The sequence below is a fragment of the Panicum virgatum genome, chromosome 4K, assembly GCF_016808335.1.
Source record: "Panicum virgatum strain AP13 chromosome 4K, P.virgatum_v5, whole genome shotgun sequence".
Taxonomy (NCBI): Eukaryota; Viridiplantae; Streptophyta; class Magnoliopsida; order Poales; family Poaceae; genus Panicum; species Panicum virgatum.
This window is the reverse complement of record NC_053139.1, coordinates 19832418-19848036: the sequence shown is the minus strand read 5'-3', so window position 1 is coordinate 19848036 and position 15619 is coordinate 19832418. Positions and strand designations below refer to the sequence as shown.

Below are 15619 nucleotides of genomic sequence, written 5' to 3'. Positions count from 1 at the left end.
TCAAAAACATTTTTTACAGAAATATATTTTTGATTTCACAATTTACAGTTTTATACCCCTACCGCCCGGCAGGGGGCGGCAGAGATTTATATGTAAATATAAATAATTTTTATTTGCGCCGAAGCCCTTGGCGGGAGCCTGCCGCCCCTCCACTGGGCGGCAGGCGGGCGGCAGGCTCCCCCTCCCCGCAAAATTACAGCAGTGGGCAATTAGATGTGGTTTTAGATATTTTGGATACAAATAAAAACCATTAGTAAAGTACATGAATATGAAAAGTATAAGTTAGCAATTCATATACATACGCAAATGAGAACAAAATAGGTGATGCATGAGAACGAAATAAGTATAACATGACGACATGTCCATAACAAAAATACAACGAAATAAGTATAACATGACGACATGTCCATAACAAAAATACAGAAACAGCTAGAAGCACCTCCTAACCACCCCGGCCACCCCGGCCATGTCGACCTCTTTTACACTGAGCGTGGACGTGGTCTGTAGAGTAGGTGTGTCGCTCTGGAGGCCCTACGTCTCTACCTGGACGTCCGGTGGCCACAGGTGTCTGGAAGGTAGGATCGGCGTGCTGGTTAGGTGTAGAAAATAACCAACTCCAATCTTCGAAGTTCGCCTCAAAGGTATCCTGTGTGGGCCCTATACAGTAACAATTAAGATATCTTAATCATCGTCTTATAAGTCATATATTTGGGTACATATTCATCATACGTACCTGTTGGTGGTGGATACGAAGAAGGACCCATATCAGGAAGCTGGTGGTGCGATTCTGTAAACCGTTCAAATTATTTAAAATATTCATAGAAATAAGAAGAACATGATAAATTCGGGCTACGGATTAGGTATTTACCTTGCGTTCCTTCTGCTGTCGCCGTAGGGTAATACGAAGAAGGTCCCGCATCATATAACTGTTGTTATCCTATATGTAAATACAAAAGGAATTAGACTTCATACCACAATTAATTAAAATTAAGATATGGACTATATGTTTACCGAAAGGTCGTGGTGGTGCCTGTGTTGGTTGAAATGACATCCCTGCAGCTGGTGCCATGGTACTAAACTGAGTCCCTCCGTGAGGTTGATAAGGTGGGTGTGCATCACCTGTATGGACTGAGAATTAATTGTTGGCTTCAAAGTAGGAAGTCAGTAAGTATCCTCACGTACCTGGATAATGCTGCTGAGACCAATAAGGTGCTTGGGAAGGCTGCTGCTGTGTGGGACCATAAGGAAACGAGGTCGAGGCTTGAGACGAACCGTACGAGTCCTCGTACGATGTCCGGCTACCAAAAGCTTCAAGCATGGAATGGGCTCTTTGTGAAACTCGGGTCCAGGCTGACTCTTGCTCATTCCTATCCATCATAGACCCCGCTCGAATCCTCATCAAATTCGCCCTGGCATCTACGTCCATCAACCTGCACATTTCAAACTGCAAGCAAGAAAAAGAAAGACATTAACACTGTAATCCAAAGTATTTGAAAAGCGATGATAACTTTGACTCACCGCCCCAGCTAATGCCTCATCCCTATGTCGTACGTAGCCATCCTGTGGTGTCGCAACATGCGGCTGTGGTTGCATGTCAGCATATATCAAGCGGCAACGAGTCTGAGGCTGGTACCAGCTCAGGTACGCCCTGTACGAAGCCTCCGTGTGTGCAGGGGTCGCAAGCGCCACATTCTCCTCTGCCTGGTCCCAGCCATCGACCCAAGGCTGCACCCTTGTCACCCACATGTTAGAGAAGAGTTGACCAGTCCTCGACAAACTAAATATTGAAAACAATTTAGTCAAATATGATTAGTTAACTATACAATGCATAGTCACTGAAATGACATATGAATTGTTACCTGTGGTCATGGCGTTCGACCCGATCCAATGCTGACGGCACAGGATACAACTGCCTTTGACCGAACTGTCTCCTGACTGTGTCCGGGCAGAGAGCCTCAATGCAAACGTCGTACACCAACGCTGTAGTTGTCATCCAAAAGGCCTGGTCCTGAAAGCAAACCGAAGATATCCCGATCGGTGCACGAGTGTTTATAGCCAACTCGGAGTAGGGCTCCCACACGACGTCTTCAGGTGTCAACCGATCAAACTCAGCTACAAATTCAGGGTCAGCCCAACTCTTCTGCACAAAATTAATAATAATATGTACCAATAAGAAATACAAAGAGGGTCAAATAAAGCAACAGAATTGCCAACAGATTAGTACGAGTAGCAGTCATTTCCGTACCTGACGAGCGTACTAGAGAGTCCCCATGGTGGGCCTATTGTCCTCGGTGTCACCGTACATATCCAGCTCATACGGTGAGTGGTCGACAATCGGGCGACCAATTGCTATCCTCTCGTACGACCAAAGCTGTAGCAGAATCGGACATCATGTATGAATTGCATTGTGCTTATTTTGCACCGATGCCTTGCAGAGGCCACGGTACGTGGCTGCAAGTACCGCTGAACCCCAACTGTATTGAGGCATTTCCTCCACAGCTGCCTCTGCGATCTCCTGTGCGTAAGGCACAAGCACCCTATCTACATAGGCCCCGTGTGAGTTGTTGAACATTATGTATCCAAACAACCACAACAGATATGCCTCAAGGGATCGAGTGACGCTATCCTCATCAGTATCATGTGCCAAATTATCGAGCTGCATAGAAAAGATGAACATTTATGAGTACGAGATCAATTATAAAATAAAACCATAACTGCACTAGTCAAAAGCATAACTCTAACATTAATCGTAACAAAACAAGGTATGTACCTGGAACTGCAGGATCCATGACTTGGCAGGCCCTGTTGCTTTTGGGTGCTCCTCTGCATCAATCGCGATGTCAATATTTGCAAAACGCTCTTCTAGATCGTCCAACCACGTAGCCGGGACTACGCGAGGCCCTACGGCATCCCCACTGATAGGAAGACCCAGCAGCATCGCAACGTCCTGTAGGATCGGTGTCATCTCCCCACAAGGGAGGTGGAAGGTGTGTGTCTCAGACATCTATCAACCAGAGCCGTCAGTAGGGACCTGTCCAGCTTTACTGAACCACTCTCAGCAAGACGACCTATAGTAAGAAGACCAGCCTCACTCAACTTGAAAAATAGAACTATCAAAGGTAAGTACATTATGTACGAAACGTATACGAAACAAACGTATTCTTAGAAACATAATCCGACGACATATCACCTGGGCACCCATCGTGGGTCAACAGGAATAAACTCCGCTGGTGGACGTGGACGCAGCACGTTAAGTTTCACGCGCTGAACCACAGAAAGGAAGGACCGGTGCGACGAGTCTATGATTCCGTCAAGTAGAGCTGGCGTATCTTCGGCCATACCTAACACAAAAAAATATAAGTTTTCTGTATTTTCGACAATTTATCTGAAATTTTCATATAATTTTTCTAGCATTTCATGCATTTCCTACAATTTTTGTATAATTAATTTTTATAAATATATTTTTCTAACATTTTCTACATTTTTTCTGCATTTTCTACAATTTATCTGAAATTTTCATAAACTTTTCTATCATTTTCTAGCATTTTCTACAATTTTTGTACAATACATTTTTATAAATATATTTTTCTAACATTTTCTAAATTTTTCTGCATTTTCTACAATTTATCTGAATGTTTCATATACTTTTCTAGCATTTTCTACAATTTCTGATTATTTTTCGAAATTTTTTCTCGTATTGAACAACTAATCAATACCACAAAATTAGTTGGTAAACCTAATTCATTTTTCTAAAAACTAATCTTAATTCTACCTAAATCGTTAAAATATCATTACTGCTGCATACACTAATTATAGAATTAAACATACAAAAAATTTATATTGAGAAAGTTGAGAAATATTTATTACCTGCGGTTCGGATCCAAAATCCGACAGGGCTTCGCCGTTAACTCCCTCTCTCACCCCTCCTCTCTCCCTCCACCTCTCTGGATGTCGTGGGAAGCAAATGAGGGGGGAGAGAAGCCTTTTATACAGTGCGGGGGAGACTGCCGCCCCCCTGCCGGGCGGTAGGGGTATAAAACTGTAAATTGTGAAATCGAAAATATATTTCATTAAAAAATGTTTTTAAAAAATATAAAAATAAAAAAGACGCCTCTGAGTAGATCTCTAATTTGGGCCGCTAAAGCTGGAGGCCCAAAACAGCATACCATCCCATCTTTCTTCTCTCTGGGCCTCTCGCATGTCTTCCAATTTCTTCACGCCTGCCCGGCGTCCGTCCGCTCGCGCGTCGCCTCCTCCATCCTTCTCCTCCGGCGAGATGTTCCTTCCCAAGCTTCCGAACCCTTCCCGCCCATGGCGCCCTTGCCTTCTACCAGGCGCGCCTCCCACTCGCCCTCACCCTCGCCTCCGCGTCCCCGCGACGCCCCTCCCAGGACGACGGCAGTTCCTTCCGCCGCCGGCCGCTTCCGCCTCCGGCTCTCCTCCGAACAGGAATTCCCCACTTCCTCCAGCGAGGACGTCATCGAAGAATAAGTCGCCGGATGAGATCGGGAGGTGGAAGAAGGTTCCTCCTGGGATGCGCGAGTCCGCCGTCCATGAAACTGAAGACCCGTCGCCGCCGTGGACGGCCCTGTGGTCGGTGAGGCGGAGGGCGCGCGCTGCGTGCCGGAAGGTGGCGTCTTGGGTGCCCAGGAAAACCAGGAGCGTCGTACTGATCAATCTGGTCACCCTTATCTTTGGTACGGTCGCATTAGTCCTCTCCTTATGGCGTCCTTCTTGTCTCTGTTTGCACCTCATCTGTTCGATGTTATGCTTGTGGGTTGAAAATGGTGAATTTGGTTTGGTTGTTAGGTGCTGATTTCTCCATCGTTACTTAAATCCAGGTGCTGAACTGACGCTCTTGTGGCAGATACGTAATGAATTCTTGATTCTGCTCTGGGGATGGCTTGCCATCAAGTTTGTATATACGAGTGTATGTTTCAGTCGCGTGGGTGCTTTTGCAGTAGATCCCTTTCACTCAAATTATCCATTCCTCCTATTGATGAATGATGTGGCTGTTTTGTTTCCGTTTCATCTTTTACATTATCAGCTTATTAGGCCACACTTAATTCCATTTATTCCACATTTTTAGAATTTAAGATCAACAAAATGATACATTTTAATATTGTCAAGCGAAAAATGCATGTATAAATTTTAAGGAAAGATTGTAATCGGAACTCAAAGCTTGCGTTACCTCATTATCTGCTTTGTATTTGGTGAGTTCTACTAGTTCCTCCACACGTTGAATTTTCTCCACATATTAAGCTAACTTATTTCTTTCTTCCAGCTAGCAACATTTCAGTTGTGAAAGAGGCAGAGACTCTCTTGGACCCTGACCTTTTCAATATGTTAAGGTTCACTATAGCAGCCATCCCGTTTGCGCCGTTGTTACTAAAGTCGCTGAGAGATATGCAAATCCTTGTTAGAGGAGTAGAGTTGGGCCTTTGGGTAAGCATGGCCTACCTGGCTCAGGCTGTTGGGTTACTAACAGCTGATGCTGGCCGTTCATCTTTCATTTCTGCACTCACTGTAAGAATTCTTTATCAGGAACTCCATAATAATGTCTTCCCTAAAGTATATGGTTGTATCACTATTCTTTATTCAACTGCTACAGGTTATCATTGTCCCTTTCTTGGATGGTCTTTTTGGGGCAGAAGTACCTGCACATACATGGTTTGGAGCATTTTTATCACTTCTTGGTGTTGCTATGCTGGAGCTAAGTGGTTCTCCACCATGTGTAAGTTGGACTATCTACATGGACAGGTTAACATGTTTGTCTGGACCTTCTGTCTACTTGTCATATTGCCTATGATACTGGGCTCTGTCAATATTACTGCTGTATTATTTTTTTTGTTCTTTTTACATCGCTGCTTTAGTATTTTGAGTAGTTTGAAATGTTTCAAAAACTAGTATAACCTGCATTTGCCATATTGAATGATGTTCTCATCCCATGCTCTCATCAGGTTGGTGATCTTCTAAACCTCCTGAGTGCCTTTTCTTTTGCAATTCATATGCTCAGAACCGAGCATATTTCCAGAAATATGAAGAAAGAGAATTTCTCAACTCTTGTTGGATGTGAGGTTAGTGTTCTGACTAAAACTCAATGCCTCAGCCGTGTGAGTTTTTTCTGTTCCCCTTGTCAGTTTTTTTGAACAAGTTCTGTTAAACTAGGTGTTTGTTGTAGCTCTCGTATCAGCAGCCACATACATTTTGAAATGCTTCATCCGGAATGTGCAACACTGGCATTTCAAATCATGGCCACCAATGGAGTTATTTGGTATGGCGATGTCATTGCCTTGGCCAGCAATTCTTTACACAGGAGTATTCTCAACTTCGTTTTGTTTATGGGCAGAGGTTTGTATTATGTAATAAGGTATGCTCTCTCCAGATAAGGCCATTTTTATTATCACAAATGATTTTCCATTGTATAGGTGGCTGCTATGCGTGATGTATCAGCTACAGAAACGGCAATAATTTATGGTCTGGAACCAGTGTGGGGTGCTGCCTTTGCATGGGCGATGCTTGGTGAGAGATGGGGCATGACAGGATTTGTTGGAGCTATTTTGATCATAGGTACACTTGCCATGTTCGCAGTAACATCTCAGATTACAAATTTCATTTATAATAATTTTGATATGTTTTATTGTTGAAGCCATCTCCCTGAGGAATTTTCAAAATGAAAAATGATTTTGTTTTCTCCCTTCTTTTGCAGTCAGTAGCGTTTTGCTTTAGATATAGAAGTTGACATTATTTTGCTCTTGATTTGTTTTTCAGTCGGTAGCTTGATGGTTCAGATATTGGGATCAATCCCGGATACATCAAGAGGGAACACTTACCAGATGAACAGCTGACTACGTACCGTACAGAGATCGATGGCCTTTCTTCCTGCATACCCCCAACAAATTGCATTCCGTGATGAAGCAATTTTTTTCCTTTCATACGGTAGCAGTTGGTGCCTCTAGCAAGGATCTAACACTGGATATGACTAGTAGGCGGCTGAAGTGTGGTCAGGGCAGCTCAGGGCCACAAAACTGTAATTCAAATTGCTATCCTGTGACCCAACACAATCATGCTGAATCCTGGTGGCGATCACTTGACCGGCTTGGATAGGGATCGATTCAATTCAATCAGGTTAGGAAACTGAACAATGAAGAGCTGTTGTTTACCACGAACCAGTTTCCTTGCTGATTTTGCATCAAGCTTATCTTAAGGTGTCAGAAACATATCGATCAGCCCCATCACACTGCTGTCAGAATCGAGACAGCCTGTGTAGCCCACACCTCTATGTGCTAACAATTTACAATTCTCCCAGACGGCCAGACCTATCCTCTTTAGCCGGGAGCCTCCATTTCACCAATTGCAACAGCGCTTTCTGGCGTTTTGGACATCAGGAAATCCGATTCTTCGTCTTGATTGGCTCCATAGTTTCATGGGGTTGCCTACCCCGGGCTGGGGCGGGCCTGCCTGTCACTGCAGCCGCAGGGTGCCGGACCCTCGCCAATAAAACTGGTCACGTACCTCTGACCACCGTCCACACGGCCTGTGCCTCCTGGTTGTCCTCTTTAGGTGAGTGCATTCACTGGCATCACGAGGCCTGGAGCCGAGGGCTGCCGTGACATCCATTGCCTGTGCCCGGCATCATTTTCCAAACGCTGGTGGCGTTCGGAACACAGCTCCTGTGTGGCAGCGGGTGTGGCTGCAGACCTGCAGTGTAGCAGCTATTACGGCCGCAGCAAGCAGCAACGCGAGTTCAGTCGCCCAAACTTAGAGACGACTGACCCGGGGCCACCCTTTCACAGTTTCACCCTCCTAGCACCTGGCGTTTTTCATAACAATGATCAAGAATTTCTAATCCCTGCTACAATGGCCTTAGGTACTCTCGACAGCTCCCAGAGGTCACTAATGGTTATCCGCCTTGATCGGGTGATTCCAGAGGCTGTCTGACGAGGTGGTGCGAATTGCAAATTTTGATGTAACCACAACAACTCTTCAGTCACCGAAAATAGGGCGTGGGAAGGAACATGCTAAAAACAACAAAAGATGGGAGACTCGTAAAAAAAAAGGAAGAACTGGGAGAAAAATTAGCCAATGTTTGGCTTAGTAGTGGTCAAGCACTAAATACCAAACTCTGAATTTATCAGTAAAATTCATACGTCAGGTTGTACTTCCAAAACCCCCAGTTTTGTCAATTGTACAAGTCAAAACAGGAGATAGCTTCTACTCCCTCCACTTTCTATTTTTTGTTACAAGAAATGTGGAGGTTTGCCAATAAGAAGGCAAGCGGTAAATCTAATCAGGTAACTAATTCAAATGAAAAAAAAGGAGGGTAAACAATAAGAAAATAGACTGGCTGTTCAATAGGTGTTGCTGTTGTAGCCGATGTAGTTGTTGCGGTACCGCATCCCGTACTGCTCATAGAAGGTGTCTCCATAGTTCACGGCCTTGATCTCTACCATGCGCCGTTTGCTGTCCACCTCCTGGACCGCGCCAAAGACGATCTCGTTCTTTGCCTCGCAGCTCTGTTCATAGAACGTCTGTGGGCCTGTGGAGTACTGCCTGTGCTGCTGCAGGTGTTGCTGCTGGTGATACAGTTGCTGCTCCGGCCGCCGCTGCTGCGGATGGTGGTGGTGGTCGTCCCAGCCATTGAAATAAGGGCGCCCATGTGGGGCATGGTGGATCTTGTCATGCTCCTTTGTCATGAACGCATAGTTCTTCTGAGGGATTGGTGCTCTGGTGTCCAGCGGTGGAGGCGTCTCGTCATGTGGGATAGCATAACTATCTTGCACTGGCCATGGGCTAGCTCTATCTTGCACTGGCCATGGGTTAGCTCTTCGCTGATGGTGATGGTACTGGTTGTTCAGGCGCTTCTTTCTGGAACCAAATATCTCTGCCATGGATGATTTTGCCCCTCCAATGAGTTTGCCGACTGAGGTGAAGAACCCCTCTTCAGTTTCCTGTTTTGTAGCTTCATCTTCCCTTGGGAGTAATGGGGGACGAACATAAGGATTTAAAGGCTTCTGGTACGGAGGGATACTTGCAATGCTGGGTCTTGGAGGAATTTGAGGTTCCTGTATGGTAAAATTTATATTTAGAGATGTAACTGTAAAAGTAATGTATGAATGACGGAAGCGAAGACAATACATTTGGTCACCATCTCTACTATAATAACACATCAACAAAGTAAATTGTATGATTTATTTTTATGAACTTTTCTAGTTTTTTTAGTGTCCTCGACATCAGTACACTACGGTTGTTCAATTACCAAACAATCCATTGCCTAACTAATAATGTTAGTTTTCTAAATCTGGAATATCATATAAACATCTAACTACTTGAATAATTTATTTGGATCAGCTAAAAAGCCTGCATTTTCGCTTATGATACACATAATTTTGGTACTTCCTAGGATTGGTGTTGGGCATAGTGAGTGAACAGGGTGGAATCAAAGGATGATGAATATCTTATATAAGAAAAGGGTGATGAATGTCTTTTATAAAGAAAAGGATGATGAATATCTTATATAAAAAAGGATGATGAATACTAGCTCTAAGCTAACCAAAGGGTAATGTTAAAGTACTCATGTACCAATCTGCTGGTTTACAGTATGCCTAAGGTTTGTGGTCCACGCGCTAGTTGGCCAACTCTACCTGCTGGCCAGTAAATGTACTTAAGTACATGGTATTTTCGAATTAACAGAAACAGTAGGGCTAACTTACATCTGCTGTTGATGCCATCCCCAAAACCCGTCGTTGGAGCAATGCAAGCATATAGCCAAAGAAACCAGCAGCAAAAAGCAATGCAATTCCTGTGACAATTGATACTCAGTAATTATTTATCATAGTTGCAACAGGGCCTTTCAGAAAATTTGTTATGTCATTTGAATACTGAATTCAATGACAGTTTGTCTGAATTCACAGAGCAGTGGTCATAATCTATTGTCAAGCAATACTAATGAAAAGCTAAAGTGCAGCATACCTAGAGGAAAACCAGCTTCATACTGATACGCACAGTCATCATCATGGAGTGGAATCTCACGAATTGCTTGGTTTCCTCTATCAATGACCATGAGGGAGCAGCTGCTACTGATGTACCGAATCTCAAAATCAGTTGAGAATTTTGCATCATCACTAGGCCCATCTATGTGTCCCCTAATTGATTTCCCTCCAGCAATGGTTGTAACCCCTAATATTATTAGAACATAATTTGTCAGTAACTTCATCTGTAAAATAATAAGTAAGGACATTCACAGGATCCACAAGAATATCCGAACAAATTGCACATAAAGACGGACTCAATTAGCATACCCTTCTGAAGAATGTAAATCAAATAGTCCATTCTAAAGGTAAGTGGTTTCAAGTGATACACAAATGTACTAAAAGAATTTGAACACTAAAACAAACAATGAAGCTCAAACGGCTGTACAAATTTGAATACAAATATATTATATTGCTAATCAAGAGTGAAGAGTAGAATGCGGGTTTATGTTTCCTTTTACCATAACTTTATCTGGGAATAAAGTTTGAAATAAGTGCTAGAGAAGCAATGTCAATCTTCTCATTCACTCTGACATGTTACCTCGTTCCAGATGCAATTTTTGGGCACTAGTACTAAATAAGTGCTGGAGAAGCTCGAGGAAAATCAAAGAACATAGGATGCTTGGGGGGACCAGACAATGTCATGTGTACTATCCCAGAATGGGCCATTTTAGCTTACCTGTATCACTGATCTTTCTTATTGCCATGTTCAAAGCGTCTGCAACATAAATGTTGCCCCTATCGTCAACAGTGAACCCCTTAGGATGGTTCATCCTCGCTTCTCGCAGCCTTCCATCCACATGACCAGATAAACCTTCTGGAGAACCAGCAAGAAGCTTTGGCCTGCTATCTGCATTGTTGGATCCATTTTCAGAAGATCCATCAGGATGGGATAATCTGGGAGGCATCTCTTGCTAAACAAAATGTGAGTGACAGATTAACTACTCTAAAATATAAATCATGTTGTATCAGTGAGGGAAGTATGACTGACATGGCATTTTCTCACTATGAAGTTGTCATGTCAAATTTTTCAAGTGGAACCAAAGTACCAAGCTTTAGTAATATCAGACAGAGACAGGGGATATTGCTAGTCATTTCAGGCAAACAATTCATACACAATTTCCACTAACAATTTTTCAGGAGAATAAAATAAATTGATGCTCCATTTGCTCAGCTTCTAACATGTGAAAGCAATGAAATACATAAAGAAACAGTACATACACAATGGAAGTGAAAGTAACTGAAGGAAGACTCCACCAACAAGGGGAGTGAAAGTGACCACATTGCAAAGAATTATCATGTCACATATCCATAACAGGAATCGGTAAACCAACAAACATTTCGCAATCAACGAAGAGCCCTTTGCCGAAATTAGCATGCAACATCACCACCAACCAACCACCCAGAAGAACACCTCACTCACATGATCCACTCTTAGCAGAATCCCATGAAGTCCAAATTAACCAAACCTGAAAAGGACAGGAAAGCGTTCGGAAGCAGAGCGTGCTCACATGGTGACAGCGGCAGCTGGACCCTGTAGATGTTGCTGTTGATGGAGTCGAGCACGAGCAGGTCGCCGGCGGGGGTGACCTCGACGGCGTGTGGCTCGATCCCCAGCTTGCTGCCGTCGAACACCGTGTCCACGTCGTACCCGCCCTCGTACCGCACCATGGACCGCCCCGCCGCCGCCGTCCCCGCCGCTGCCGACACCACCGAATGCCCGAGACGGCGAACCGAGTCAAGAAAACCGAACGAGCAAGCCAAGAATAATCGGCACCGACCCGCGAGAGACCGCGGCGATTACCCGTCTTGGTCGCGGCCGATTTGAGCGACCAGAGCCGCCTGGCCACCGCCGACGCCGTGGTGGACACGATCCTGCCCGCAATCCCTGCAACCAAGACACGAATCAATCGCATAAAGGGAGCCCACCCAAGCGAACCGAACGAGGCAGCAAGGCAGAAAGGAGCTTACTTGCGGGGAAGGAGGACGCGGCGGACGCGGACGGGAAGAAGGCGCTGCTGAGCAGGAGCGCGGCGGCCAGGAGCGCCGGCAGGCCCGCCGCCGCGGCGGCGTTGGCACCCATTGCTTGCTCTACCACCGCGCGCGCAGGCGCGCAGTGCACAAACCAAGAAGAAATGGAGAAGCTTTCAGGGGGGGAGAAGAGGAACAGAGCCGCAGAGGGGAGAGCTATGGTGGGAGATATGAAGAGGAGGAGGAAGCCATTTGAGGACAAAGTAAAGAAGGTTCAGAAAGCACCAAGAATCCGGCCTCTTTTGGGGCCCGGCAGTTCTCGCTCGCCGGGTGGAAAAAAGAGGAAGAGAGAGAGAGAGGGGGGTAAAGCGAGGAGGGAGGGGGAGCGTGGTGAAAGAGAGGTGTAGTGGTGGTGGCTGGCTGGCGCTCTGGCTGCTGCTGCGGCTGGACGCTGCTGTTAGTGGTGGGAACCGGTCCGCCGGTCCGGTCCGGTTTCGGTTTGGATCGGTATCAAATTGGTCTAAATTCAAATTTTAAATTTAAATTTAAAAAAATAAAAAATTTCTAAAAATATTTCAAGGTGAGGAGAATTTAATGGTGTCAAATTTTCTCAAAAATTCGTTTATTTAATATAGTTTGCGGGGATTTGAAGTTAAACAAAAAAAAACGTGCATACAAATACAATGTAAAAATAGTACAAAAGAGGGTTGGAGGGTTTATTTAGGCTAAAATATGTTATACAAATATTTATTTAGTATACTTTGCAGGCATTTGAATTTAAACAAAAAAAGAAAAAAATTTGAATTTGACCGGTTACCCGTCAAACCGACCGGTAACCAACCGGTAGGTCGTTCAGAACCGGTTGAACATGTGATTTTGAATTTGATTTTGAATTTGACCGATTTCCACCGGTTTTCGGTCAAACCAGTCCAGTAAATCGCTACCAGACCGCGCCGGTTTGACCGAACCGATCCGTTTACTTAACCCTGGTTACTACTCGCCGTCTTGCCTCGCTCGCTCCTCTCCTCTGCCTGGTTTCGGTGGGACAGTGGGTGGGACCGTGCGAGGTTTTAGGTGGGCCCGGCTAGGAGAGGCCGTGACTCTGCCTCGTGGTCCCCAGCAGTCCAGCACTATGTATGTGATAAGTAATGGGAGCACATAGTCTATTTTCATACGGTTTTATATTAAGGTTCCTAAGTGCAAATGGATGTCTTTTAGGGAATCCAATGCCTCTCTTTAGTTCAAAAGTTTGTACTAAAATTTTAAAATGAACTTCTAATTTGAAAAATTAGTACAAATTTTTGAATTAAAAGAGATGGTGGATACCCATAGGATCTATTTGGACCCTTACTCCCTTTTATTTTCAGCGTGATTTTTAGTTGTGATTTCTCTCTCTATTCTTACCATATTTTTATAAATTCTTGCAAAATTCAAGCATTTGAATGTTTCAATTAAGCTGTATTTTGTGATTACCACCTTAAATATCTAGCTAATTATCTTGCAAAAGACATCAAGCGTGGCCCAACTTATTTTTTGTGCCTGGCACAATGAGTAGTTAGTTCTTTAAAATAAAACAACAAATTCTTTTCATAATATTCCTCATATGATTTTGTAATGGATAAAGTCTATTTTTTGGCTATCCAACTATTGTCTCAGTTTTGTTTTGGCCATCGAACTGTAAACCAGAAATCTTTGGCTGCCCAACTCTTAAAACCATTCATATTGGTCATCAGGTTGTTTTGGTGGTGGTTTTGCGATGCGGACGCCACATGGAGGTGGGGCCCACCTATCAGCCCTCCTCTCTCTTTTCTCTCCTCTCCTCTTCCTCTCTCTTTTCTCCTATAAGGATCGATGGACCAAAAGGGGGGTGAATTGGGCCTTTTTCAAATTTCTAAAACAAAATGAAGCAACCTTAACCTATGCAATACTAGTAAGGCTCGATTCACCAACCGGCTAACTAAGTAATCTACACAAGCTATAAAAAAAACAACAAGATATAAAGCTAAGCAAGATAGAGCTAAGTTATGATCTCTAGGGTCAAGCACATGAATAAATTGCATGAAAGTAAGTGCTTGAATGTAAAGAGTGGGCAAGAGACAACCGGATTTTTTCTCGTGGTGTCGATGTGTTGGCACACACCCCTAATCCACGTTGTGACACTCACTAAGAGTCTTGTCACCTCCCAAGTCACCGAGACGAGGGTGCTCACTAAGAGTTTCCGTTCACCATCCCAGCGTGGTGGAGCTCAAGCCACGTACAAACTTCTTCGGGCTCCCACAATCAACTTGGCAAGCTCCGAAAGAAACACCTCAATCACCAATATTGTCTAGGTGCTGCCAATCACCAAGAGTAACAAGCTAGGGCCTTCACTTGAGCAAGAACCGATCACCAAGAACGGTTGCACACAAGCTTCTCTCTACTCAAGTCCTTAGTCTTGCTTCTTGAATGATTGAATGATGAAATGAGTGGAATATGAAGCTCAAGGTGGCTCTCAACAATAGAATGAGTGTATGAGTGTTGTCTGGTGTCAAGAGAGAGTAAAATGACCCATTGGAGGGGTATATATAGGCAGCTCACGCAGATAGAGCCGTTGGAGAAAAGCTGCCAGAAAAGTACGCAACGCCGGTTAATCCGACGGCCCTCCAATAGTCAACATCGGTTTAACCGATGAGTGTAAACTGCCCATTTAAAAAACTAGCCGTTACAGCTCGGGCAATTTAACCGATGTATCATCGGTTTAACCGGTGAGTGTAGTTGTCCACTTATCAACTGAAAAACCAACTCTCTGGACAACTGCACCGCCACTAACTCAAATTCATCGTCGGTTTAACCGGTGAGTATAACCTTAGAAATCCCTAGAAAAACCAACGTTCTGGACAACTGCACCGACGTTAATTTCAAATATCGTCGGTTTAACCGGTGAACTCAGTGTCCAAGCTTCAGTGACAGCGTTTAACCGACGTATAGAAAATTGATGTCGTCGGTTAAACCGGTGATAAGACTTTTTCCTGATTTTGTCTGTTTTGATTTGAGTCTTGAATGAAATCCAATTCTTCTTGAGATATGAGTTGAATAACACTTGTTTGAGCTTCCAAGAAGAGTAAAATACACCATAGGTCCATCAACTTGTGAGAGGGTGTCACTTAGGTCCATCAACTTTGAAATTGCATTTTTGGGTCCATAAACTTGTAATTTGTGTCACTTAAGTCCACAAACTGTGAAAGTCCATTTCTAGATCCATAAACTTGTAATTTGTGTCACCTAGGTCCACACCCCTCCACCTAGCCTTCATGTATTGATATCGCACCTACATAAATCTACACGATGCCCACACATTACTGGGTTTTGCCAGAAGGGTGAAATTTGAGCTCCGATTTTGAATCAAGAGCATATGGAGAGGAGATAGGATGGATGGGAGATTTATTTCGGATGTTATTGACATGTATTAGGATTTAAAGGGGAGCTTACAGACTTTCATTAGTGAACTCGGAAGCTTAGATCTAGATATGACCCTGTAATATGGGTGGAAAGGATGGGGTGATAGCTTGGGAAAGATGGAGGATGTCACAAGAGACTCAACAACATGTGTACCGTGCTAGGGGATATTATGTTCTCCG

The 15619-nt window shown here is 44.1% G+C and overlaps 2 protein-coding genes across 2 annotated transcripts; one reads left to right on the top strand and one right to left on the bottom strand.

Moving 5' to 3' along the window:
• Positions 1-4174: 4174 nt before the first annotated feature.
• LOC120703424 lies at positions 4175-7220 on the top strand. Its single transcript, XM_039987508.1, has 7 exons — positions 4175-4697; positions 5285-5526; positions 5612-5734; positions 5961-6077; positions 6169-6351; positions 6429-6570; positions 6772-7220. Exons 1-7 carry the CDS (start codon positions 4199-4201, stop codon positions 6846-6848), a joined length of 1383 nt encoding a protein of 460 aa, XP_039843442.1. The 5' UTR covers positions 4175-4198; the 3' UTR covers positions 6849-7220.
• Positions 7221-8107: 887 nt separating this feature from the next.
• LOC120703423 lies at positions 8108-12330 on the bottom strand. The gene is made up of 7 exons (XM_039987507.1): positions 12003-12330; positions 11836-11919; positions 11543-11731; positions 10711-10881; positions 9973-10179; positions 9714-9802; positions 8108-9065 (listed from the first exon to the last, which is right to left on the bottom strand). The coding sequence occupies exons 1-7, from the start codon at positions 12112-12114 to the stop codon at positions 8352-8354; spliced, it is 1566 nt and encodes a 521-aa protein (XP_039843441.1). The 5' UTR covers positions 12115-12330; the 3' UTR covers positions 8108-8351.
• Between the last annotated feature and the right edge of the window lie 3289 nt (positions 12331-15619).